General features: G+C 35.3%; 2 protein-coding genes across 2 annotated transcripts; both read left to right on the top strand.

Annotated features, from left to right (window-relative positions):
- The first annotated feature begins 8,889 nt into the window (after window positions 1–8,889).
- Window positions 8,890–10,327, top strand: LOC131151083 (FCS-Like Zinc finger 16-like). Its single transcript, XM_058102273.1, has 2 exons — window positions 8,890–9,422; window positions 9,798–10,327. The coding sequence occupies exons 1-2, from the start codon at window positions 9,121–9,123 to the stop codon at window positions 9,991–9,993; spliced, it is 498 nt and encodes a 165-aa protein (XP_057958256.1). The 5' UTR covers window positions 8,890–9,120; the 3' UTR covers window positions 9,994–10,327.
- Window positions 10,328–14,768: 4,441 nt separating this feature from the next.
- Window positions 14,769–20,294, top strand: LOC131151568 (uncharacterized). Its single transcript, XM_058102809.1, has 2 exons — window positions 14,769–15,260; window positions 19,865–20,294. Exons 1-2 carry the CDS (start codon window positions 14,920–14,922, stop codon window positions 20,037–20,039), a joined length of 516 nt encoding a protein of 171 aa, XP_057958792.1. The 5' UTR covers window positions 14,769–14,919; the 3' UTR covers window positions 20,040–20,294.
- Window positions 20,295–26,362: the final 6,068 nt, after the last annotated feature.

The raw sequence follows: 26,362 nt of genomic DNA, 5'->3' as shown, positions 1-26,362 counted from the left end.
TATGTACCATGTATATGGGTTACACTTTTATAAATAGGTTTTAAATAAAATTATGAAACTATAAAACTAAAAAAAGAATATGAATCTACAATAAATAATGAAATTTGAACTATGTAACTATGAATATGCTATTGAAATTTGGACATTATTTCCATATGTGACTATGTATATGCTATTGAAACTATAGAACTATAAAAAGAATATGAAACCCTTGTAAGAAAACTTTCATAAATATATTACAGCAAAGGATCTTAAATTATCATGAACTTCACATCAATTACTTCATGCGGAAAATAAATAAATCATAGTAAACTTTACATATCGGAATCGGCCATATCGAACCTATCGAGAAGAACACCCGGAGAATCTGAAGAAATCGTTTCTCCCACTTCTCCTCTTTCTTTTTCCTTCCTTCACCAGATCTATGTGATCTCCTGATGATTAGAGAAGTAGAGGCAGAGAGAGGACAATTCCTTTCTTCCTATCTTTTCTTTACAGCTAACACCACCATTTAGCTAACCCCTTAAAGCTTAACTTGATGTATAGCATGCCTTATAGCTACACCCATAATAGTAGCTAATATATTTTTTATATATATATATATATATATATATATATTATATACATATATATATATAATATTTATGTATAAGAATCTCTTCAAACTTCCACCATTAATTTTTGATATTAAATAAGCTAATTCATATCCTTATCATATGGGACACATTCCCTATATGTGGGACCCACATCATTCATGTGGGACATATCCTTTGGGATATAAATCCTACATTCTCCCACTTGGCCCATATGAATGATATTAATATGGATTAACAAATATCCATAATGTGCACAAAACATTAACTTATTTATACTTTTCAATGAGATTAACATAATATCATAATCAAGCAACCCATTAGTACGAGTCATGGCGGTAAATATCATTAGAGCGGCATCTTCCCTTCCATGTACCATAAAACTAATAAACCACTCAACTATGATCTATAATAGGAAGTTACCATACTGTTCTTGTAATGTCTTTGTCAAAAACTATTTCTGTTTAACAGTGAACCATCTCCATAATCACGTGATTTATGGTAAACAGAAATAATGTTCAAAAACACTTTTATTGATATCAATATACATATTATAGAACAAAACATAAAAATCCACTATTATACATCAAGGATTACAACAAAGACCCATGTGATCAGCATGTTCTTTAAATGACTTTGGTGTCAATCCTTTCGTTAAAGGATCTGCTATCATGAGCTCAATCCTTATATGTTCTATAAGTACTGTTTGTTTCCAAACTTCCTCCTTAACGGCCAAATACTTGAGCTCCATATGCTTAGCGCCATTAGAGTATTTGTCATTTTTGGAGAAAAAGACTGCTGCGGAATTATCACAATAAATTCTCAACGGCTTGGCTATACTGTCGACAATCCCAAGTCCTGAGATAAAGTTCCGCAACCACAAAGCCTGAATCTTGGCCTCAAAGCACGCCAAAAATTCAGCTTCCATAGTAGATGCTGCTATGATAGTCTGTTTGGTGCTCTTCTATGATATTGCTGCTCCAATTAACAGGAACAAATAGCCATACATTGACTTACGACTATCAACGCATCCAGCGAAATCTGAGTCAAAGTAGCCAACCACCTCCAACTGATTTGTTCTCCTATATGTGAGCATACAGTGTCTGGTTCCTTTTAAGTATCTCAAGACTTTCTTTGCAGCTTTCCAATGCTCCATTCCGGGATTACTTTGGTACCTCCCGAGCATCCCAACTGCAAAACTAATATCTGGTCTCGTACAAGTCTGCACATACATCAAACTCCCAACAACAGATGCAAAAGGAATATTTTCCATACTTTTCTTTTCGAATTCATTCTGTGGACAATCTTTTAGACTGAACTTGTCCCCTTTACAAATAGGAGTAGGAGTTGGTTTACAATCAGCCATATGAAATCTTTCTAGAACTTTATTAATATATCCTTTCTGAGCAACCCTAACAGTCCAAGTGATCTGTCCCGGAATATTTCAATTCCAATCACATAAGTTGCCTCACCCATATCTTTCATTTCAAAGTTCATGAAAAGAAATCTCTTGATATCATTCAATAAGCCAAGATCATTACTAGCAAGTAAAATATCATCAACATATAGAATCAGAAAAATAAACTTGCTCCCACTGACCTTTAGATATATACATCGATTAACAGTGTTTTCTTTAAAACCAAAGATCGTGATGGTATCATGAAATTTAAAATACCATTGTCTGGAAGCTTGTTTAAGTCCATATATTGATTTCTTTAATTTGCAAACCATGTGCTCTTTTCCTTTAATCATTAAACCTTCAGGAAGATCCATATATACCTCTTCATCTAAATTCCCATTTAAAAAAGAAGTTTTCACATCCATTTGGTGTAAGTCTAAATCAAAATGAGCCACCAAAACCATAATGATTCTAAGAGAGTCCTTTTTAGACACAGGAGAAAACGTCTCTTTATAATCAACACCTTCCCTTTGAGTGAAACCCTTTGCTACAAGTCTAGCTTTATATCGTTCAATGTTGCCATTACAGTCGTGTTTGGTCTTAAAGACCCATTTACACCCAACTGTTTTAAACCCTTTAGGCAAATCAACGACGTCCCAGACTTTATTCTGTTCCATAGATTTCAACTCATCATTTATGGCATTGATCCACTTTTCAGAGTCATCACTTTCAATGGCTTGTGAAAACGTAACCGGATCCTTACTAGTTCCTAAATCAAAATCAGCCTCTTGCAAATATACTGAATAATCATCAGAAATAGCTGGTTTCCTTATTCTTTGAGATCTCCTAAATGCTATTTCTTGTGATTGTTCTACAATTGGCTCGACGGTGACATTTTCATTACCAAGTGATACATCATTAAACTGCTATTCAGTGTTATCATGTCTTTCAACAACTGAAGGAACAACAATATCTGTTAAAGGTCTAGATATCGGTATAGGAACCTGAATTTCTTTAATGACCACATTTTGTGATATATCACTCCCACTAATTTCACCATTTTCAAGGAACTTTGCATTGCCGAATTCAACTATTTTCATACTATGATTAGGACAGTAAAACCTATACCCTTTAGACTTTTCTGGGTATCCAATAAAATACCCACTCACAGTCCTTGAATCCAATTTCCTTTCATTTGGATTATAAACTCTAATCTCTGCTGGACAACCCCAAACATGAAAGTGCCTTAAACTCGGTTTCCTTCTCGTCCACAGTTCAAAAGGAGTTTTCTGAACTACCTTACAAAGAACCCGATTAAGCACATACACTGCTGTTTTAAGGGCTTCCATCCATAATAAAATGGGTACTGAGGAATTACTCAACATACTCCTCACCATTTCTATAAGAGTACGATTCCGCCTTTTAGCCACACCATTCTGCTGAGGCGTACCGGGCATTGTGTATTGAGCACAAATACCATGTTGTTCTAGGAATTTAGCAAATGGTCTTAGACATTGTTTTATGCCATCATACCTACCATAGTAGTCACCACCTTTGTCAGATCTAATGATTTTCACTTTCCTATCTAATTGTCGCTCCACTTCAGCAACATATGTCTTTAAAGCATCTATTGCTTGAGACTTTTCATGCAACAAATAGATATAGCCATATCGTGAAAATTCATCAATAAAGGTGATAAAATAATTTTCTCCACCTAAAGATGGTAAGTCAAAAGGCCCACGTACATCAGTATGAACAATTTCTAGTATACATCAGTATGAACAATTTCTAGTAGATTCTTACTTCTTGTGGCTCCTTTCTTTGTATGTTTAGTTTGCTTTCTTTTAATGCAATTAATAAATACATTGAAATTAGTAAAATCAAGGTTCGTGAGAACCCCATCCTTTACCAATATCTCCATTCTTTCCTTGGATATATGACCCAGTCTTTTATGCCACTAGAAAGAGGAATTCTCATTTATTCTACTACACTTAGTTCCAATATTATGATGTAGAGTGAGGAGTGTTTCAGCAAATTTTTCATTAGGATTAAATCTATACAACCCCTAATACAAAATACCAGAGCCAACACATAAGTCACCTTTCATAATATGGAAACCTTTATGTTCAAAATACAAACCATAACCGTCATTATCTAATCTAGACATGGAAATTAAGTTCCTAGAAATATTTGGAACATACAAAGTATCAAACAAGTCTAAACAATGACCCGATTCAAGATACAACCGAACAGTTCCAACACCCATAACTGGCACTTGATTTCCATTCCCCAAGACTATCATGTGTTCATTTTCCTTTACGCTATGGATCGTAAGGTATCCCTGGATCGAATTGGAAACATGAACAGTAGAACCAAAGTCAATCCACCAAGTGTTAGAAGGAACTTGTGTCATATTTGATTCGAAACATACATAAGCTAAAGGCTTACCTTTCTTTTCGAACCATGCTTTATGTTTCGGGCAATTTTTCTTTAAATGCCCATAGCCACGACAAAAGTAACACTTGAGACCATAATGTTCCTTCCTGCGAGCCTCACCACCATACGAAGTACTCGCCACCTTCAATGGATCTTTATTTAAACCATTCTTTATTTTCTTTCCTTTACTTCCAGCTACGTGACTCATGACATTTACTGAATGTTGTCCCTGTTGTTTGAGTCTTGCCTCTTCTTGAACTAACATGCTTGCCAATTCATTCACATTCCATTTTTCTTTAATTGTGTTATAGTGAATCTGAAAAGGTTCGTACTGAGGAGGCAAAGAGTTCAAAATAAACTGAACAAGGAAGTTTTCATTAACATTCATTCCCAAAGTATTAAGTCTAGCAGCCAGATTAGACATTTCTAGGACATGTTTATTCATTCCTTTGCTGCCATCAAATTTCATTGTGGTTAGTGCAGCCATCAGCCTTCCTGCAAGGGACTTATCAGCTGAACAAAATCTATCTTCCACTGCCTTAAGATATTCTTTTGCGTTGTCTAGTGGAGGGAATGTTGATTTAATATTATTTGCTATACACACTTGCATAAACATCATACTTAATCTGTTCGACCTTTCCCATGACTTATACAAAGCTTGCTATTCCAAACTATTGGTTTCAGTAATAGCAGCCGATTTATTTATTTGCAGAGCTAAGTCCAGATCCAGAACACCAAGGTGAAACTGAATCTGTTCATTCCAGTCAGAGAAATTTGTCCCATTAAAGATTAGAACAGAAGAAGCCAGCGAATGCAATGAAATCGGAATAGACATTGCAATAACACAAAATGCTCACTACATTAATGCTTTGAGTTTAGAACATTTCATTAGTAAATTGTGTTCAATCTTTGGATCAACTTATGCAATATACTAATCCTAATTAAATCAATGACTATTTGAACGTTGGTGCACCTTTGGGCCAGCCATCATATTCAAATAATCATTCTGTAATAATTTTTGCAAGATTATATCTCAATACAATTTTTATAATTTTTCTTAATGAAATCACTTTGGTGATAACAAGCTAATCATAATATAAACATTGATTGACTCCATACTTAGCAAAATTAATCCAAGTTTAAAGCAGATAGTTAATTTCTCGCAATGACAATTTTACTTGGATTAATATTCTATATTATTTTATGTAAAATTTGGCAGCCCATGAATTAAAAACACTGCAGCCCGTATATTAAAAAAACTGACAACCACTGGTAGCCCATGTATTAAAAAAAAAAAAAACTACAGCCCATACATTTAAAAATTGGTAACCCATATATTCAAAAACTGGTAGCCCATACATTTAAAAACTGGCAGCCCATATATTCAAAAACTTCATGGTACAGTTAAAACTGCAATTAGTTTTTTTTTTTATCTATGTCATGTTTCATATTCATCTCAGAGTTCATTTCAAAATACTAATCCATAATATATAACAGATAATCAATTCTCCAATATAAGAATTTTACTAACTTACTTTCATGTAAAATTCTCTAACTTATGTATGTATAACATGTAAGTGTTACATTATTAATAAAATTATTCACATGCATATCATTTAGCAGCCCTACTTTAATATCACTATATAGGGGAAAACGTCAATGATCCACATGTAAAAAAATTTCAAACCAACAAAAAACCCCATAAATCCATCAAATATCACATATATTTTTAGGAATCATTTATCATATGAATTCTTCAGTTCGATTCCAGAAAATATCATGAACACAAATTTTCACAATAACTCATAACAAGATTGTAAGGGGTTAAAAGAAACGATCATTATCATGAAAGGAAGATCATGATAATTTCAAACTTGGCTCTAATACCACGTGTAAGAAAACTTTCATAAATATATTGCAATCAAGGATCTTCAATTATCATGAACTTCACATCAATTACTTTATGCGGAAAATAAATAAATCATAAACTGTAAACTTTACATACTGGAATCGGCCATATCAAACCTATCGAGAAGAACACCCGGATAATCGAAAGAAATCGTTTCTTCCATTTCTCCTCTTTCTTTTTCCTTCCTTCACTAGATCTATGAGATCTCCTGATGATTAGAGAAGTAGAGGGCAGAGAGAGGACAATTCATTTCTTCCTATCTTTTCTTTACAGCTAACACCACCATGTAGCTAACCCCTTAGAGCTTAACTTGATGCATAACATGCCCTTATAGCTACACCCAAAATAGTAGCTAATATATATAAAATATTTATATATAGGAATCTCTTCAAATTTCCACCATTAATTTCTCATATTAAATAAGCTAACTTTTTAGTTAACTCATACAACCATTAATTCATATCCTTATCATATGTGACACATTCCCTATATGTGAGACCCACATCATTCATGTGGGACATGTCTTATGGGATATAAATCCTACAACCCTTCTTTAGTGGGAGCCTTTTAAGTGTTAGAATACTCAATAAAATAGTTTTTAAAAGTTTGACTTTGCTCCATAAATTTGTCATTTAACAAAATAATTAATATTTCAAAACAATTGAGTCGATAAGTGAAATGGTTAGTATTTTTAAATTGTACCTTAAGTTTATTATTTACTTTTTGTATCTATTAAAACTGATTAAATTATAAAATTTTGTAATTACTAAACTATTAAACTATTAAGACAATATGAACATTCACTTTTAATTTTTTTTTTTATAATTTCATATATTTCAAAACACGTACTTAATAAAATTTTTTTCCTTAATTATCTAATAAATAATTTTAATAAATATTATCAACTACAAAATTATTCGTTTAATTATTGTCACAATTATAGAAATTATTAATTCAATTATTATTAGGAGCTGTGGAAAATTTTAGTTTAGTTATCACTAGCTTTTATAGAAATTATAAATTAAGTTATATTTAGCAGTTACAAAAAATTTTAATTCCATTATTATCAATGGTTACATAAATTGCTAATGTTGTTATCGTTAGCTATTATAAAAATAGAACTTACACGAAGTTTAAAAATATTAATTATATTATTTATTACGTAATCTAAATACATTGATTAAAAAATTAATATATAAAAAATGTCCCATGCCACAAATATATAATTTAATTGTTTGATTGCTAATTTAATTAGATTGAAAAAATGTTGTAACTACAAATAATTGAATTAAATCAGCAAGTAAGAAGGAGCATCAGTGATTCAATTTCAGGTAGATATACTCACGGAACCAGCGGTACTTGTGGATGGTGAGAGTTTACTCTGTGAGTCAGCGGGGACCATGGATGGTGAGAGTCATCTGTGAGACAGTGAGGACAGTGGATGGTAATAAAAATGTGTTCCGGGAGTCGGGTTGACCGAACGTCCAATTGATGCATAGAAGTTATGTCCGCATATGGACTTTACCTTGATCAGCGAGACTTGGGGGCGGAGGACGCTAATCCATAGATTTGGTGCCGCACCAGGGGGTCTGAAGGATTCGTTGGTGGTTGGAGTTTCTATGTAATAATAAATAAAAAAAAAAAGCAAATGTTTTTGACCTAATTTTTTGAAATTGTAGTTCCATTTGGTTTTTTTTTTTTTGGAGATTACATATAAAAAAAAAATTAAAGGCCTCCCAAAAAACAATACCAACAACCAATCAAAATATATTTGGTCGTAATTGTTTAGACCAAACCGAGTTGTTTAAAATATACAATCAAATACTTTAAATCAAAATAAACTCGATTTTATCATTTGAACAAATCAATCTATAACCTTACTTTCATAAATTAAGGGAAATGAAGATAATTTTAAAGCATGGATACATTTCGAAGATCTATAGCTTGTACTTAAAATACTTTGAAAGCTTAGAATTTAAATTTTAAATTTGAATTTTATGTTGATTTGAATAATATAAATTTATATTGAATTTTGTCCCACACATTCAAATTCAATGCTTGAAATTCATACTCCCAAGCATTAACTTACAAATTTTCTTTTATCTATTTCCTAAAAATTTAGGAAATAGTAAATTATGAGATTTACACAAAATAATAATAGTAATATGTCATCACTTACAATATTCCATTTTTCTCAAATTTAATTTTTTATCTTAATGAATTTACCTTTTAAAACTTAAAAGGTAAGAAGGAAAATGATTGATATATAATGGTACTGTTTTATTGAAATTTATGGAAATATAATTCTTTTTTGGGGACTCATTTTGGATTTGAAATTCTCAATAATAAAAAAATTTATTATTTTATTTTTTATAAATATTTTTTTTCCGATGACGGCGGATGAAATGCCTCTCGCAACTGATCCTAGAAAAGCTTGAAAATGCAACGGTAAGATTTTTGAAAAAGGTTGCGAGGAGGGTCCCATGAGCATCGCATCTCTTCTTCGCACACCTCCAGAACTTTTAAAAAATCCGGTGAAATTTTCAAATTTTGAAATTCGAAAATTTCACAGGATAAGGCTGAATCTTGGAGCTGCGTGGGCAGGGCGACGAACCCCACTGCCGATAAGACTCTCTTTCGCCTATATATAAGAACTTCAGAGCTCTCCAAAATTCCCTATTCTTCTTCATTCCCCGTCACAATCTCTTCTTCGAGTTCCTTCTTCCTCGTCTCCCTCATCTCGAAGCTTCTATTTGTTCTCTGAATCAAAGTACTCGCCGACAATGGCTGGGCGCAATCGCATGTTCCGATCTTCGAGCATGGGCGAGGTGGGTCTGTTCAGCGCGATCAAACCTATCGAGCCCCCCGTGTTCCGTCCGGCGGCGAAGAAGAAGCCATCCGCCCCCGCTGCCTCTCCGAAGGCGGATAAACCCCGCCGGAGCGTTCTGAGTTTCGCGTCCCCGCCGAGGGAGCGGAAGGATGAGTGGTCCAGAGAGGGCGTGGATGAGCGACTCGGGATGTTTCTCCGGGCTTGTTATCACTGCAAGAGGTCATTCTCCGATAAGGATACCGTCTTCATGTATGGGTAAGTTCCATTCTACCTTCCTTCGATTTTTTCAATTCCCAAGTTCAAAAATTTTCTCTATGGAGTCGAACGATTCCCATCGTTGGGAAGATAATTTAATTGGGATTTTGGATTGATAAACCACATTTGTTCATAATGTCAATATCTTCCCCTATTTTGGTAACAAGCTCCGATCATGTTCATGTGGTGTTTACGTTTTATCTTGAATCAAACATATATAACTTCGAATACGGCGAACAAATTTTTTCAAGAAGAAAAAATTTTCTTTTCAAACAAACGAACATATTTTTAATAAAACAAGTTATGTTTTCATCCCTTCAAGCAAAGCCTTTTCGTCTTGTGAAGTTAAATCAAATTTTGGCGATGGTGATGCAGTTACTTGCGGGCACTCTGTTCGATAGAATGTCGCGAAAAGCAAATCGCCATTGTTGAGAAAGATCGACCCCCTTCTCCGGAATCGACGAAGATAGCTGCGGAAAGGTTCCTGAGAAATGGTCTGGGGAGGAGAGGGAGTGACCCTCGAACTGCAAAGCTTGCCGCCGCCGCCGCCGCCGCCGCCGCTTCCTCCTAGTTAATTTGGCAACCTGGAGTGCTGAAATTTTGAAATAGCTGGCCGCTTGCAACTTTGTATAGAGAAGTAGCTCGCTTTACACTAACAAGTAATATTGTAAATTTTTGAATTCTGGCTTGTGAGATTAGATCGGATTCTACTTTGATTGTGTATAAACGAAGATGTTTTGGGTTTTTCCGGATACCCATTTTTGTTCACTCTGAGATGAACTTTTGAAGATATAATTCTTCTGATTTGATTTTGTGCATAAAACAGAGATGTTTTAGGTTTTCTGAATACCCTCTTTTTGTGCTCTCTAAGATTATTCTAATCTATTTAGTTGAATTTATCTTTATCCTAGACAATATGATCACGCTGGATTATCTTGCAAGTCTCTTAATGGGACTTTACTTCTGCCAAAATAAACCTAGTACCGTCTAATGATATATAAAGTTATATACACGGACAAATTGTAAGTTATTAATGGAATTTCTTTGATTGAAGAAATATTTTAAAAGACAAGAAAAGAATAAATGGTTTTGATACTACTCATTTTGTGAAAAATAACTTCATTTTTATTTTTAATTTTTTAAATAATTATAAAAATTCCATACTCATTTCTGAAAAATAACTTTTTTTTTTCATTTTTAACTTTTAAAATAATTTAAAAAATGGCTCCTTATTTTTAAATTTTTTATACTTGTATAGTTTTTTTTTTTTTCAAATTGTTGTTTTTAAAATTTCTAACTTCTTATTTAATCTTTTATAAATTGAAAAATAATGTGTGAATGAGAACTTATTTGAAAATGATTAAAAAAAAAATGACAAAAAGAGGGGGGACGCTCAGCCATGGCATTTCGGCGAGACGCCGGCCATTGAATCGTGCGGGAGAAGAAGAATCGGGGGTGGTGAAAAGAAGCAAAACGAAACCATTTTGGCGATAAGTAGAACAATGTCGTTTTGGCGCTGTTCCACTTAAGCGCCAAGCGGGTGTAACACATGCCAATCAATTTTATTTTATTTTATTTTTTAAAATTATTATTTTTAAAGATATTTAATTATATATATATTAGCCAAATATTATAATTTTTATTGTTATTTTTAAAAAAATTTAAAATTCATTAAATTAATTTTAAAACCAATGGGGCCTGTAAAATTAGTCAAAAATTCCAGAGTTGTCTAAAAAATGCTAGAAAATCACTAAAAACTTTCCATTTCGCCTTGATTTTTGTGCAAAAATAAAAATTGAGATTTGACCTTTGTTACTATTTTGGACTCCTTTTGATCACCCGATGTAGTTTAAGTTGGCAAAAAGTGACCAAAAAAGCTAGAAATGACTGGGCTTTTGCCTTGATTTTCTTGTTAAATGGTGAAATTACTAGAGGACAATACATAACTGTTTTAGACTGCCCCATATCACTTGGTGCAGTAAAAAATGGTGGAAAAAAAATTAGAAAAATAAAAAATGATAGGATTTTATCTCGATTTGCCTGCACATTGACAAAAATATTGTCAGACCTCTTCTTGCCATTTCGAACTACTCCGAATCACCTGACACAATCATATTTGATAGAAAGTAGGCCAAAATGCACGGTATGATAGGGATTTTACCTCGACTTACATGCACATGCCAAAAATACTACCAAACCTCTTCTTACTATTTCATATTACTTTGAATCACCCAACACAATTAGATTTAGTTGAAAGCAGGTAGAAATACCTGATATGATAGGAATTTTACCTTAATTTGTGTGCACATTTGCCAAAAACACTGTCAGACATCTTCTTACCGCTTTAGACTACTCCGAATCAACAGGCGCAGTCAAATTTGGTAGGAAGTAAGCATAAATTTCTAGTGTGACAGGGGTTTTGCCTCATATTTGTGTGCACATTGGTAAAAACACAATCAAACCGACTCTCACCATTTTTAACAAAAAAAATAAAATGACCTATGAACCCTCATCTTGATTATTGGCAACCGCAGACAATATGGGCGTCAACAAAATGGGTGTCAACAGTTATGACATTTGTGCATATTATTATTATTATTATTATCACGCCCCAAACCCGGAAATGGGACCCGGGGGTGAATTTAGTAACCTAACCTGTCTCTATATCAATTTAAAACATATATGATACGATACAAAAGAGGGTCCGACCCCGTGGGGTGAACAGATGCACATATAAATACACATAACCATCCATACTCATCCAAAGTATGCAGCGGAATACGGTCTTTTATACATAAACAGTATCATACCAGAGTCTATACAAGTTAGGATATACATTCACATAATACAAAACATACCCCAGGTGTCTACAAAACCATGCCGACAACCTGGGTACAAAAACCCGTACCTAGTAGGTACTAGCAGTAGCTAACGACAACCCTGCTCCCAGATGCTAGGATGCTAATTACGGCTACCAGAAGGACCTGAAAAAACATTGTACGTACATTCGGGGTGAGACACCTCTCAGTAAGGGAGAAAACAAGTTATATCAGTGTGTGACATACCAGTGTTATTTTACATATTTCATAACATTATAAAAATACGATACAGTTCGAAACATTTCCATACAGTTTCATACATATACATATAGTTCCAGTATTTTCACAAAACCATTTCAGTACATACGATACCCAAAACATACAGTTAGTGTCGTCACACTAGTTCGCAACAACACAAGGTCACCTCGTCTCACAGCGATTACATTGCTACATACACAACTACGCTACGACGACCGAGGCCCAATAGTGATTACATTGCTCCATACGCAACTACACAAGGTCACCTCGTCTCATAGCGATTACATTACTACATACGCAACTACGCTACGACGATCGAGGCCCAATAGTGATTACATTACTCCATACGCAACTACACAAGGTCACCTAGTCTCACATCGATTACATTGCTACATACGCAACTACAATGCGACGAATCATGCCCAATAGTGATTACATTGCTACATACGCAACTACACAAGGTCACCTAGTCATCGATTACATTGCTACATACGCAACTACAATGCGACGACTCAGGCCTAATAGTGATTACATTGCTACATACAGTGTAGAACACACCCTTTGGTGACCAGCCGGTACATACTGGTGATATTTCACACCCCGGATATAGAGCCGGCCACTCTTGCCCACGGTAGTTAACTGATACATGGCTGTTTTACAAATCCCTGGAATCATTTTGGAACTCACGTTCCTATACATTTCAGCGTACGGTAATAAGCCGCCACATAGCTGTTTTACAAATACCTAGAACAAATACATACAACCATACATACCATACTTATTTGGTTTACGACAAATCATATCATTTACAAATTCAAGTATACAGTTTATGCAAATATGGATTACGGTCACCTCAATAATGCAATTTTAACAAGACCAACAGATTTCCAAACAAAGTAGAGATGATACCCGCAATTCCCAATTTTCTTGAAAACTGCAACCCGAAAATCCCGCATTTTTACCCGATAGATTTCCCCAAATAAGTTACCAAAACATACATACGATCGTAGCCTACAGGCTTACCGATCCTGATTTCGAAAATGAACTAATATAAACAGAATCCCCTTACCTTAACCTGAATTCCAATTACAAACTCTACGGTCCTCAAAACTACGAACTGAGACTCCAAAACCTACAAACCACAGTACAATACAGGCTTACAATCCGTACTACTACACATATATTGAATCTTAAATGAAAACCGAGCCTTACCTCGATTTTTTACCCGAAATCCGAAATCGCTCAAAACAAGATTCCGATCCGCTAGAAACGTAGAGAATCCTTCACTGATTCTCGCAGTAACTTTGGATTTGTGAATCAGGTGACAAACGGCGAAGAAATCGAAGAGAGAGAGAGAGAGAGAGCGAGCTTTGAATCCGAGATAGAGAGAGAGAGAGAGAATATTGAGATTACTTAGCTTGGAAGTAAAGGAACATATATTTATAGCCCTTGACTCGGGTGGATTCGTTGACGAATTTGTGTCTTCGTCGACGAATTCTTCACTAGCCTTGTCGATGAATCAGCGGCCTCGTCGACGAGCCAAATATTCCAAATATTCCTGAACCCCTCGGCATTTACTTGTCGACGAGCTTATGAATTTCGTCGACGAGAAGCCTTCAACCTTCGTCGACGAATTTTGGCCTCGTCGAAGAAATCTGTGAAATTCCATTTTTACCTCTCTTTTACATAATAAATTCATATATCACGGTTCGGGTTTTTACAATTATTATTATTATTATTTACAACCATAGGATAATTGTTGTAACACTTGAATGACTAGTTAGAAATTCATTCACAAATACTAACCAACCTTGTTCATACTTATTTAAAGAAAGTCATATGTTGTAATACATGGGAGGAGTTTTTGACTAAAAAATATAATCATCTTATTGTTATATCAATATTTTCTAGTTAAATAGGACATTTTTTCCTTATTAGATGGAATTTGGAAGTCATATGATAAATATCTTTCACATATTTTCAAAATAGAGTTTGTCTCCCAAAAGAGACTTAATATGACCGATGACATACATATAAAATTATATATATACTTGTATTTTGCATTCATCAAATAAAAAATGCATTCAAATCTAATGGAAAGGGTTCCTCGTACAATTTCTCAACTAAATTGATAGATACTAAGCGGCGCGCGGAAAGAAAACAAACTGGATGAACTAACCAAACCGGAAAAGATACCAACGTCCCGAAGATCCAGCGGGGCCCATTCTCCCTTTCAAAGCCAAGTGGCGCCAACCTTCTTTTCATCTTCAACCAACTCTCTGCACTCTGGTCTGTGCTCTGCAAAAAATAAAAAAACCCTAACCCTAGCTCTCTCTTTCTCTCTCTCTCTCTCTCAACTACATTTGAATCTCTCATCCCTCCCATCACTCCCCAAGAAAGCACTCGCTTTCTTGACCCTGATGTCGAAGCGCAATCGCATTTTCCGATCCTCGAGCCTCGGAGAGGTGGGTCTGTTCGCCGCGACCCAGCTGATCGAACCTCCCGTGGCTCGTCTCGAAAAGAAGCGCCCGACCCTCGTCACCGCCGCGGTGCGGCGTCGGAGACCGATCGTGAACTCGAAACCACCGGTCGCGAAACCAGAGCAGCCTCGGCGGAGCATTCTGACCCTCGGATCGCCCGTCCTTCTGGAGAACAATGAGGGATATGAGAAGCGCGCGGATGAGCGGTATGGGGTGTTTCTTGAGGCGTGTTACTTTTGCAAGAAAAAGATCGATGAGGACGGTGATGTCTTCATGTATGGGTAAGTGCCTCTCCGATCATTTTCTTTCATTGTATATAATTAGTTTTTCTTGTTAATTCTGGTTGCCTTCCAATTCTTGTTAATTCTTCCTAATTATATATTGTTTTGTGTTTCGTGTTTTGCAATTGGTGTTTCTCGTGATTTGACTTCTTCTTCCTGATTTGGATATTTTGCAGTCAAACTTCTGTTTAGTTTATGTCTCTCTGACATTGATTACATTTCTCCGCCTTGCATTGGTTGTATTTGTCAATCATTCCACTCAATTCCGACTGCCCCAGATTCATGCAGTTGATTACTCATATGTGTTCTTGTTTGCTTTGCATTGGTGAATCACTTGAATTAACTAGTTCACTAGCTATCGCACAGGCTTAAGAAAAATAATTAGATTCTAGCAAATATTTTTTAAGCATATAAATACAGTGGTGTCAAACGAGAGAAGGAAGTATTCTTAGGGGTAAAGAAGTTTTGCTGAACTGAGATATGGATTTCACTGGAAGGTTTGAATGGAAATTGCACTTTAATTTCTTTTTGCTTTTTTATTTTTTTCACAATTTGTGCCCAAAATTTATAAAAATTTTTAAATATAGAAAAATTCAGCCAAAGTTCTATAAATTCGTGACCAAATTCAGAATTTTCAAATTTTTTTGACGAAGGCACATTTTGAGACTTTGTTGGTGGGGGGGGGGGGGGGGGGTGTGGGGGGGAGGAACTTGCGATCTGCAATGGAGCTCCTCTTTTCCATTCAACCAACAAAATTATAGCAGTAGAGACTCATCTCAAATTTTCTTTGAATTCGAGCTTCTTAAAGCTTTGTTGGACCTTATCTTGGGGTGCATCAGACTCAACTTTGCCCTTCTATTTTCTGCTTATAAATGCATTGTTTTTTCTATTTTAATTTTGTTTAACGAACTTGTATCTTTAAGCCCATGAAATATATGTCAAAATAAGTGCAAATTGTTTTGAATGGATTGTACTATGACATATCATGGTAAGTGATTAGATATTAAATTCAATACTAATTTATTTTGATAATAAGTAAATACTATGTTAAATAATAAGTTTTCTTGAATAAATGTTTGACAAGCATTGCAATCATTTGAATTTTTTTAACCCTCCTTCTTCACATGAACAGTGATATGCAACTTAGAAACCCCAAACATGATATAAAATTGTCATGTTTGTGTTTCCTTCAATTTTTTTGGTTCTAAATTATGCACAAGCATCACAAATTTTAACATTTCCCAAAGTTTTGTTCATATTTCCATAATTAATATAGATTTCATTGTCTCTTTGAACTAAAATAGAAATTTGTATTGAAATTTCCATAAATTTTTTAGACCCTTGAAATTTCCATTGAAATTGAAATTGAAGTCCTTGATTAGTAAGAGAGTGACACTTGGAGGCAATGGAGAGAGAGAGAGAGAGAGAGAGAGAGAGAGAGAAGAAACATCCAAGGAAGGAAAATAGGTAGAGAGAGAAAGTTATATTGAAGGATAACAAATAAAAATAATAGCAAAGCTACATCATGAAGGGAACTCTGCTAATTACACTATTTATAGATTTATAGATGGATTACGTGTTTGGCTTACTGCTCATTGTTATTTGCCTTCTACACTTCCTTTTGCAAACATACAAGCAATTAAGAGCCCTGATGTGCAATTAGTTTAAGTGGGGCTTTTTGACAAAAAATCACTTTTGATTCTTGGTAGTTGCAATTGAACTCCTAATTCATAATTTGAGCTATGTCCCCCTAATTTCTTATTACTAAAGCAATAGCCACCTAGTGTTAGGACCCTGTGAGCAACCAGAAAAATTAGAACACCAGAAATTTACGTGGTTCGGTCAAGATCAACCTATGTCAACGGAGCACACCACAAATTCACTAAAAACCGCCGGAAAGAAATACAACTCTCTTCTTCCTCTCACTCTCTTCCTCACACTCTCTTCTTCCTCTCTTTTCTTCTCTATATCTTCTCTGTGCATGCTACAACTCTTCACAGCTCCTCTATTTATAGGGCTTGGAATCAATTACAATTAAATACAATAAATCAAAAAGAAAAGTTTCATCCATTTAAATTAAATGGTGGCTAACAGCTCCAGCTTGCAATGCGTCATTTATCTAAATTAAATGGCGGATAACAGCCCCAGCTTGCAACGCATCTCCAGCTCAGCATCTCCTGGCTCCAGCACAACAATCTCCCAATTGAAGACAGAGACGCCTTCTCAACCGGTATCATGAATAAATGATGTGTTCAAAATATGATTTTAGGCATGAAGACCAATTGAAGTTGAACACAATTTCAGCTTCTCTGTAGTCACCACCTTAGTTAACATATCTGCTGGATTTCTGCTACCTTGGATTTTTTCAAGTGTCAACACGCTGTCCTCTATCAGAGATCAGGCGAAGTGATAACGCAATTCAATATGTTTAATTTTAGAATGAAATGTGGAGTTCTTTGCTAGATGTATCGCACTCTGACTATCACTATACAAAACATTCCTCTGACAATTGCTGCTTCAATTTTCTGATCTCTTCTATATCTGATCCTGTAACTAACATATCATCAACATATAATAATAGAATAATATAGCTAGTACGATACCTTTTGAAGTAGCAACAATAGTCGGCATTGCACTTTTGAAAATTCCACTTGCGAGCTTGTCCCACATTGGAAAATTAGAGTGGATGATGGGTGCTTATATACATGGTTGGCCCCAAGACCCAATAGGCGTAAGCTTTTGGGTCAAGTTGGTGTTCACCCATGTGTATCAAGCCCACCAATGGGCTCCTTCGATCCTAACAAGTGGTATCAGAGCCGACGGTTCGTAACTCTGGGTGAGTGACATTATAAAAAGTCGAGACGGGAAGCTAATTCTCCTGACGTGCTAAGAGTTGGAGGACCAAGTGTGTGACAAAGGCCAATAAGGATCATCTAGGCTGCGGATGGATCCGAATAGGTTCAAGACGTGAGAGGTAGGATTGGTTCGGAGGCACGTGGAATGCAATCTGAGGCACGTAAGGCGCCAGTGGTAAGACCCACTTGAGCAACTGTTGGAGAATTGTCCCAGAAGGGAGATAGTTTCTGTTCAAGGGGGAGCAGTTGGAATTCACAAGTGAGGGAGAGATTGTAGAGAATTCCACTTGTGAGCTTGTTCCACATTGGAAAATTAGAGTGGATGATGGGTGCTTATATACATGGTTGGGCTCAAGACCCAATAGGCTTAAGCTTTTGGGTCAAAATGGTGTTCACCCATGTGTATCAAGCCCACCCATGGGCTCCTCTGATCCTAACACCTAGTTTTTTTTTTTTTTTCTTAAAATGATTGGGATTGCTCATATGCAAAAAGGAAAGCATTTGACAAAAACTTTACCTAGTTTTACCCACGCAATAGTACTAAATAAATCTTTCGGGAAAAATTCTTCCTTACTCTTGGGATTGTTATAATGTAAGTCTATAATTTTAAGATGTTTTTCTCCCCTTTAACTTGGATACGCAATATATTTTAGTTATATCCCCTTTCTCATACTCATAATTTCTTAATATTTTCTAGTTGTGCGTGGCTAAATTTTTGGAAAGTCGTAAGGTTCCTATACATTATGTGAAACCACCAAATAAGAAATACACTAATAGGATTGACTAATGGTAGATTTAATCTAGCCAAGTAGGAAAAACAAATCAATGCAATCAGTGGTGCATATTATAGAAAAGATCAAAAGTTTACTTGTTCATCAAAAGTATAGAGTTAGTCCACACCCGAAAAACAAGAATTTCAGCCTCAAGCAGAAAGATGTTGAAGGAAACTGCAAGCTATTTTGAAGCTTTGTTCAAATTATATTTAGAAAAAAAAAAAATGTCAACAAACTCAATAGCACAGGCAGGTAATACGGATGAATTAATTAAACTCAATAATCGTACTCATATCGACTTGTTTAGGTTTTGTTGGTATACATTAAGCATTTCAGCTTAGAAAGAGAGTACAATGAAGTTAGGACTTCAAGTCATGGTTTTTTTTATTTTTCCTTGTACTGTTTTTAGGATGAAGTTGTATTTTAAGGATTTGCATGTGGGCAATTTTAACCAGCTTTTACGGTTTTGGGAGCATTGCTTTGGTGATATTAAATAAAGGAATATTGTTCAAATTTAGAATTAAGGGGTTGAGCTGTAACTACCCCAAGTGCTAAGGGTCGCTTCTGTAAAAAGACCATTTAATTGAGTTTTTGGATTAATTGACCTCATTCATCCATGCAAGCTCTCATGATACTACATAACATGTTTTGCCTCCTCTGTTCTTGAAGCTTTGCCAATTTCAGTTGCTGCTATCTAGAATTTCTATTTGTTGAAATCATAATATATTGTCAATTTCTCAAACTATGCTTTCTATTGTCTTATATTATACCAAAGCACAAATAGATTCATCGACTTTATACATTGTCTACTGTTAAATTATATATAATACATACATACATATATACATACATGTGGATGAAGTGATAATATATTGTTAAAATATATGAGATGCATCTTACTCGAATATATACATTTTTTTTTCTTTGAAACTTAAAATAATCCACATTGGCGCACTGTTGAAACTGGATGTTGCAGCTACCTTCGTGCATTTTGCTCCCTTGACTGTCGAAACATGCAGATGGCTTTTGATGAGAATAATAGACAACCTTCCCCAAAATCAACACAGATAATGGCAGAAAGCTTCTTGAAGAAAGGTCTGGATAGGCGTGAGTTGGACCCTCGAATTACAAAACTTGCTGCTGCATCATAGCTGGGTAGTTTGACAGAAATTTAACTGCTTTTGATCTGCAGGCGTGCACTGCTGTTGCATTTTTGAAATCAGCTTGCACCTTTGTATAGAGAAGTAGCCCATTTTACACTAACTTTTTCTCATTGTTAGCAATTCCGCAGTGGGTCTTGTACAGTCCACGGATTTCCTGAAATTGTTCTCATGCTTATGATGTTGGATTCTATGTGATTTAGACTGGAAACAGCCTTCATGTTTGAGGATGTTTTGGATTTTCTAGTTACCCTGTTTCTTTCTTTTTATACGCTTCATTTTAATTTTAATTTATGGCTTGCAAGTGGCAATGCAAATTGTGAGTGAGAAGAGTCTTAACAACTCATCCACACCTCCCAGCACTTAATTGCATATTTGATATGTAGAAATAGAATGAATCGGGAGGAATAGAATTGAATTTTTTGCTTAATTTCATCATGCTTACTATTCAATTGCTTTTCTTTTTTACCCCATTCTATTCTGCCAAACAAACATGTCGTAAGAGTTTAGATCTTATATTGTTGGTTTTCAGGAGACTGAGAGAAGAGGTTTAGGATGAACAAACAAAACAAAAACAAACAACCAAGTCTTAAGTCCTACTAGATGAGGTTAGTTATATGAATCATTTTTTGTCAATTTATGCAATCATGGACAATTTTCTTCGACAAATTTAGGGTTATTAAATCCTTATTTACTATCTTATTTTAAGTTATTTTAGGTCTATCCTTATCCCTTATTGTTAGTACCGGAGAAGTTCATAGTTGTGATTGATACACATATGTGAGCACCAATTTGACCCAAAAGTTTAAGCTCATTGGATCTTGGGCCCAACCATGTATATAAGCATCCATCATTTATTCACTTTTTTCAATGTGGACAAACTCACAAGTGGAATTCTCAATACTTATATTACCCCGCACAGTAACTAATTTACTCATCCTCACTATCGCACTATGTGGCGTATGTTGCAAGTGTTTAAATCATTTGAGTCGTCCTTCTTTTATCTTGTCTTTTACAAGATTTACGTTTAACTTATCACAAATATATTTATTCCCTAATTTATTTTTTAACATTATTCCACTCATCCATTTCAGCATTCTTATATTAATAGGACGATTGTAAGTCTAGCTATCGTATATGGATGAGAATGTTGGACAATAAGAAACAACATATCCAAGAAAGGTTTAAGAAGAATGATGGGTTATTTCACGTCCTATGTTTTAGGCCCATAGGACCTCCAATGGGCCAAGAAAAGGGTTCACAACCTGATCCGAGTTGGTTTTTGGAACATGTTACATGGTCAGCAAGGGGCAGGGGACCCAAGTTCTAAAAATGGGGGTGTATACCAATTATTTATTAACTGGAAGACATCAGTCCTTACTTCCTCTGCACCACCTCCTCTTGTAGCTGCTGCTTCCACTATTTTTAAACGAGAGACAAAATCTCAGAATTTGTGACCGGCAAAAGACAAGGAGAAAAGGTCCAATCTTTTTGAAAGAAGAGCTGTCTCTGTATCATGACTTCCCAATATTCCTGCCAAAATCTGTGAATTGTCCGGTACGTTTAAAGCTTGGTGTTCCCCTGACAGAAAAAGAAAGAAAGAAAAAAGCAGACAGCAGTGGCGCAGAGCAGGTGGTAATTAACAATGAAGAAACCCCAACTTTTTCAGTAAAATGATTTGCGGAAGCAGGGGCAGAGAAAGACAGAGCAAGCCGTTTCTCCGATATCATTAGCTTCAGTTTTATATTATTTCTATCCATCACTTTGGTAATGAATGCCCCTAACTTTTTATAATAAATGCCCAGATGATTATGTTTACGTTTACAGCCATCATCACCCTTCAGTCAAAGCTTCTATTTTGCCTTGTTTTGCAAAATTGGGAACAAAATTTTCAATCGTAAGTTTGATGTAAATTTAAATAAAATAATGTATAATTCTGAATTTTAATTTGTTTCTGATTCTCAAATGATCTTAAATTTACAATTTCAAATTGATAGTTCTGAGCTTTAAATATGCGTAGAGAGAGAGAGAGGGAGAGGGAGAGGGAGAGGGAGAGGGAGAAGCAATTTGTTTGGTCCGGGATGGAATGTCTGGGTGGTCCCTTTGCAAGGACGAGTTTCTGTAAAGCAACGCTTGCATGCAGCAGGGGACCAAATGGGGCATAAGCAGAGGTATATACAAGAGCTAGCTACATTGGGAATCGGTTGGCTGAAAGATACTATAGTAGTTAGAAAAATTAGAAGATTGGGGCACTGTTCAAACCCCATGGATTCATGCTTGAACTGCGTTCAAAGAGACAGAAATTGTCACTTACTGTGTTTGGAATGGTATATATATATTGAGTTTTAAATTTAAAATTCTGTGATATTAGACAGAATTCAACACTCAATAGACTCAATACAAACACATATCATGTTAAATTCGTGTAATTTCCGATCTAAATCTCAAACTCTTCCAATAAAATTTTAATTATGAAATTTCAAAAAATTTGATTAGCACTTCCTTTTGAGAGATGAGTTTTTTAAGTTTATTTGTTGTTTAAGGTGTGACTCTTATACTTGGATTTTCATAAACAAAAGAAGAAAGGGGACTGCACAGTAAGGACTCGTCGATAAGTGTCCTGTGCTCGTCGCCGAGTAGATCCCGAGAGTAAGGAAAACTCAAAATTCTTGAGATACCGAGAGCAAATTTAAAGGATCGTCGACGAGTGTCATTCTTTATCTCGTCGACGAATCTCCTGTTCTCGTCGACTAGTGCTTCTGGGTTGCGAGCAGGTTTTTTGAATTTTGAATTTGAACATTGGCGTGGTTGGGTAATTGGAAGAAAACCTCTGAGAAACTGTTATATATGTCATTCTTGGTGTGTATTGACAGAGAGGGTGATCATTGGTGAAGTGTATTGTATACTTTGATATTTCCTTAGTAAAATTCTTGTGTCATTACTTCCATTGATGTAAGTTTTGCCGAACCACGTAAATATTGTTATTGTGCTTGTGGTTTCTTATTTACTAGTTGAGTTTAATTTGCTTGTTGCATTTTTATCCACTGTACATTCTATATCCGATCCTTATTTACAACATTATTCAAAAAGCCCTATCACAAAGAATTTAAAAAAGAAAACTGACTCCACAGATTGGGCCGTGGATGGATGTAGAATGGCGTTTTCTCAGGTTTATAGAATCAAAATGCATGAGTTGTTGGTTTCAGGAGTCAGGATGGATGATGAACCTCGGAACTACCATAATGAAGGCCGCTGCAGTGCAGAGGCACTCACCCATCGATAGGAGCTCAATAAATTATATAGAGCGTGCAAAAAGGTATAGATAGAAAGCTCTGTGGGGTTCATCTGCTTGACCAAGCACACTAGTCATTCCAAATATTTTTTACAAGATGCATACTAAAATTCTTCAACTGGGTTTGGCGCGGTGGTGCCCCTTTTATGGTCCATGACAATTACTTCACCATGGAGAACCAAAAAAAGCACAAAGATGAACCCTAGTTTTCTCGACAATTTCCCACTTTCCACCATTTTTGATTTCCTATTTTCTTCAACAACGAAAAATAATACAAGTGTGACCCAATTCTATTACATTGTTGGCATGTTTGTTTGTGAAATGGAATAGGGTGGGAAACAAATAAAATAAAAATTTGAATGAAAAGTGTGACCAAATCAAACTACAAAGTTTATTCTTTGCATGCTTGGTCCGTAGGAATGGAGTGAAATTGAAAGGAATATAATTGAATGTATCACTTGATTTCATCATATGCTTCCCATTCAAATTTTCATTCCATTCATTTCCTACTCCTATATCATATTTCCACTTACAAACCAAAAATGATGCTACCAAACAAGCAGTCAATTCGATTCTTGTGTACCAAACAAGCCTTAGAGGTTAATTTGAAGATTTTAAATAAAAAATATTCTTAAGAGTGACATCAAGGACTGTGTTTTAGTTGATAAACTCAAGAATTTTTTGGTTAAAGGTGAAGATTCAATTTTTTGGCATTGTGGCTTTTCATCAAGGTAAAACTTTTATATTTAAAGGGAGAGGGATGGAGAAATAGACATGCCATCCCATAAATTAATTAGGTATTCCAAGGGTCACTAAAGTTGTATAAGAAGATAATAGGTGAATTAACATGTGTTTTTAGAGAACAGTTCAACAGAGTAAATTTGTTTTTGTAAATTCTTATAAATTTTGGGGAAGTATTCACCACTACCATACTCATTAACTTGCATTACTACAGTACTAATAATTTCAACTGTTCCAAATGGTGTAGAATTTTTTTTTGGGTCAAATTTTGGGATTCCATTTTCCTAGAAATTTGCTTGATACACCAGCTTCATTCAGCTTATGTTCTGTATTCTTCTAGGACAACGTAGTCCCGTCAATGAGTAACAGCCTCATTTTACAGCAGAAGCCGACTTTTTCCCATTCCTGCCGAAGCATATATAAGAGTCTCTCAAGATTTTGAGAACTTTTGACTTTGTTTTAATCCTACTGGGTGAGCAATTGATCATATCTGATGAATGATTCTGTATTTTTTTTCTACCTGCGGTATCAACTTTTGCATTATTAGTAGACTACAGACAGATTCCATTTCAATCTGACGTTTATACTGAGACACCACCCTAAACCAATGGACATTCTTTGCATTTATTCATTTGTTCTTCCCTTCTTTGAAACATTTGAAAGGAGTTAAGCCATCGTATCATCCAAAGTGAATATCCACTGTTCTGCACTCAGCATAGGAATCAACCAGATATAGCATGGATGGGACAGCATAGAAGTTTTGTGCTCCTTGTGCCCCATGCTCTCTCTCTCTCTCTCTGCGCACCATTGTCTCACCATTGAACTTTCGGCTACAAATACATCACCTCAATGTTTTTTTCTTTTTCTATGTCCATCTTTTTACAGTGGAAATGCCTAGTTGAAACTCCAAAAATCACATGGCATACAGATGACCATATTTTGTAGAATCTGGACTTGGGTATATGGATGTGGAAGCTGGTATAGCTATATGCTCAAGGTGGCATGAAAATGATGTTCTCTCCACACAATGCACAGAAGACACAGAAGCCCAACTCAAGCCTAGAAGGCTAAAGTAGTGCATAACAAGGATGTGAAACAGAGTCCAAGAACGTGTTCGGGGTCCCTCGGCTCTCTCTTTCATGTTGTAATCAAAGTGTTCAATGTAAGACCATCGCTCTAGCATTTCTCCTTGTGCTTTGATTTTCTGGATCTTCTGAGAAGATAAACATCCTCCCGTTCTCCCCGTTGGACCCTTTACATTTGATGAGATCCTTTCTTTTGCATTCTTTTATTATCTCCATGCGCTTTAACACTATTTTTTCCCTTTCTCCTCAATAATGAGCTATGCTTGTTGAGTTGAGGTTTTGCTTTTTTTTTTGGGGGGGGTGGTGTGGAGAGGGAGGGGAAGGGAGCCCTCCCATGCATTCAACTTGACCCAAGGAGAAATCTTGCAGTGTGGTATGGTGTTTTAGTATCATTATATTCTTGTATAAAGATATTTTATAATATTTTCTACATGGGGGATTATATATACACAACACACTCGTAGTTACAAGTTAGAACTCAAGTTTTCATTGACAATACAATGAAGATTTGTAAAAGGCTGAGATAAATAGAATGCCAAACCAAATAAATTGTTGTATTTTTATAATTTTTTCCCTTCTGTTTTTCTTCTATTTGCTGCATGTATGTGCATAGGGCATATTAAACATCTACAAATAAAGTCGCTAGTGTTTTGACCTTAAAGGCTCTAACAAGAGATTGTTCCCTTGTTAAGGAAATAGTTATTAGGAGACTTGATCAAATATTTGACATGCCTAAGGCTAAGAAACAAGATGTGTTGAAATTTTCACTCCCTAAAAATTGAGGATGACGGGTTTTATATACATTGTTGGGCCTAGTATAATTTAATTAGTGCTCACTCATATATTAAAACTATGTTTTGGAGCATGGACACGACTTGAATTTGGATGAATTTTGTACAAAATTCAATATAATTTTGTTTTATATAATTTTTTTTTTTTCAAATCCACATAAATCCATAATTTAAGGTCTCTCCCAAATATAAGGTAAGTCTATGCAGAAGGATGTGTGATTACTCATAAGATTAAATTTCCTATTAAGGTTCTTTCGAAGTATCAAAATCTATGCTCACAAATAAAGGTTGGGGTCATTTTTATGCTTTGTTTCATTCATTCATTTATTTCAGTTCTTTGGCCAGGCATTTTAGACCAATCCCGAGCTCTTATTTTGCGGCTTCCACCATTTCCCTTGTGGCTTA

This window comes from Malania oleifera, chromosome 3 (assembly GCF_029873635.1).
Source record: "Malania oleifera isolate guangnan ecotype guangnan chromosome 3, ASM2987363v1, whole genome shotgun sequence".
NCBI classification, from domain to species: Eukaryota; Viridiplantae; Streptophyta; class Magnoliopsida; order Santalales; family Ximeniaceae; genus Malania; species Malania oleifera.
Note: the sequence above shows the minus strand (reverse complement) of the source record. Positions and strands in the feature narration are given on the sequence as shown.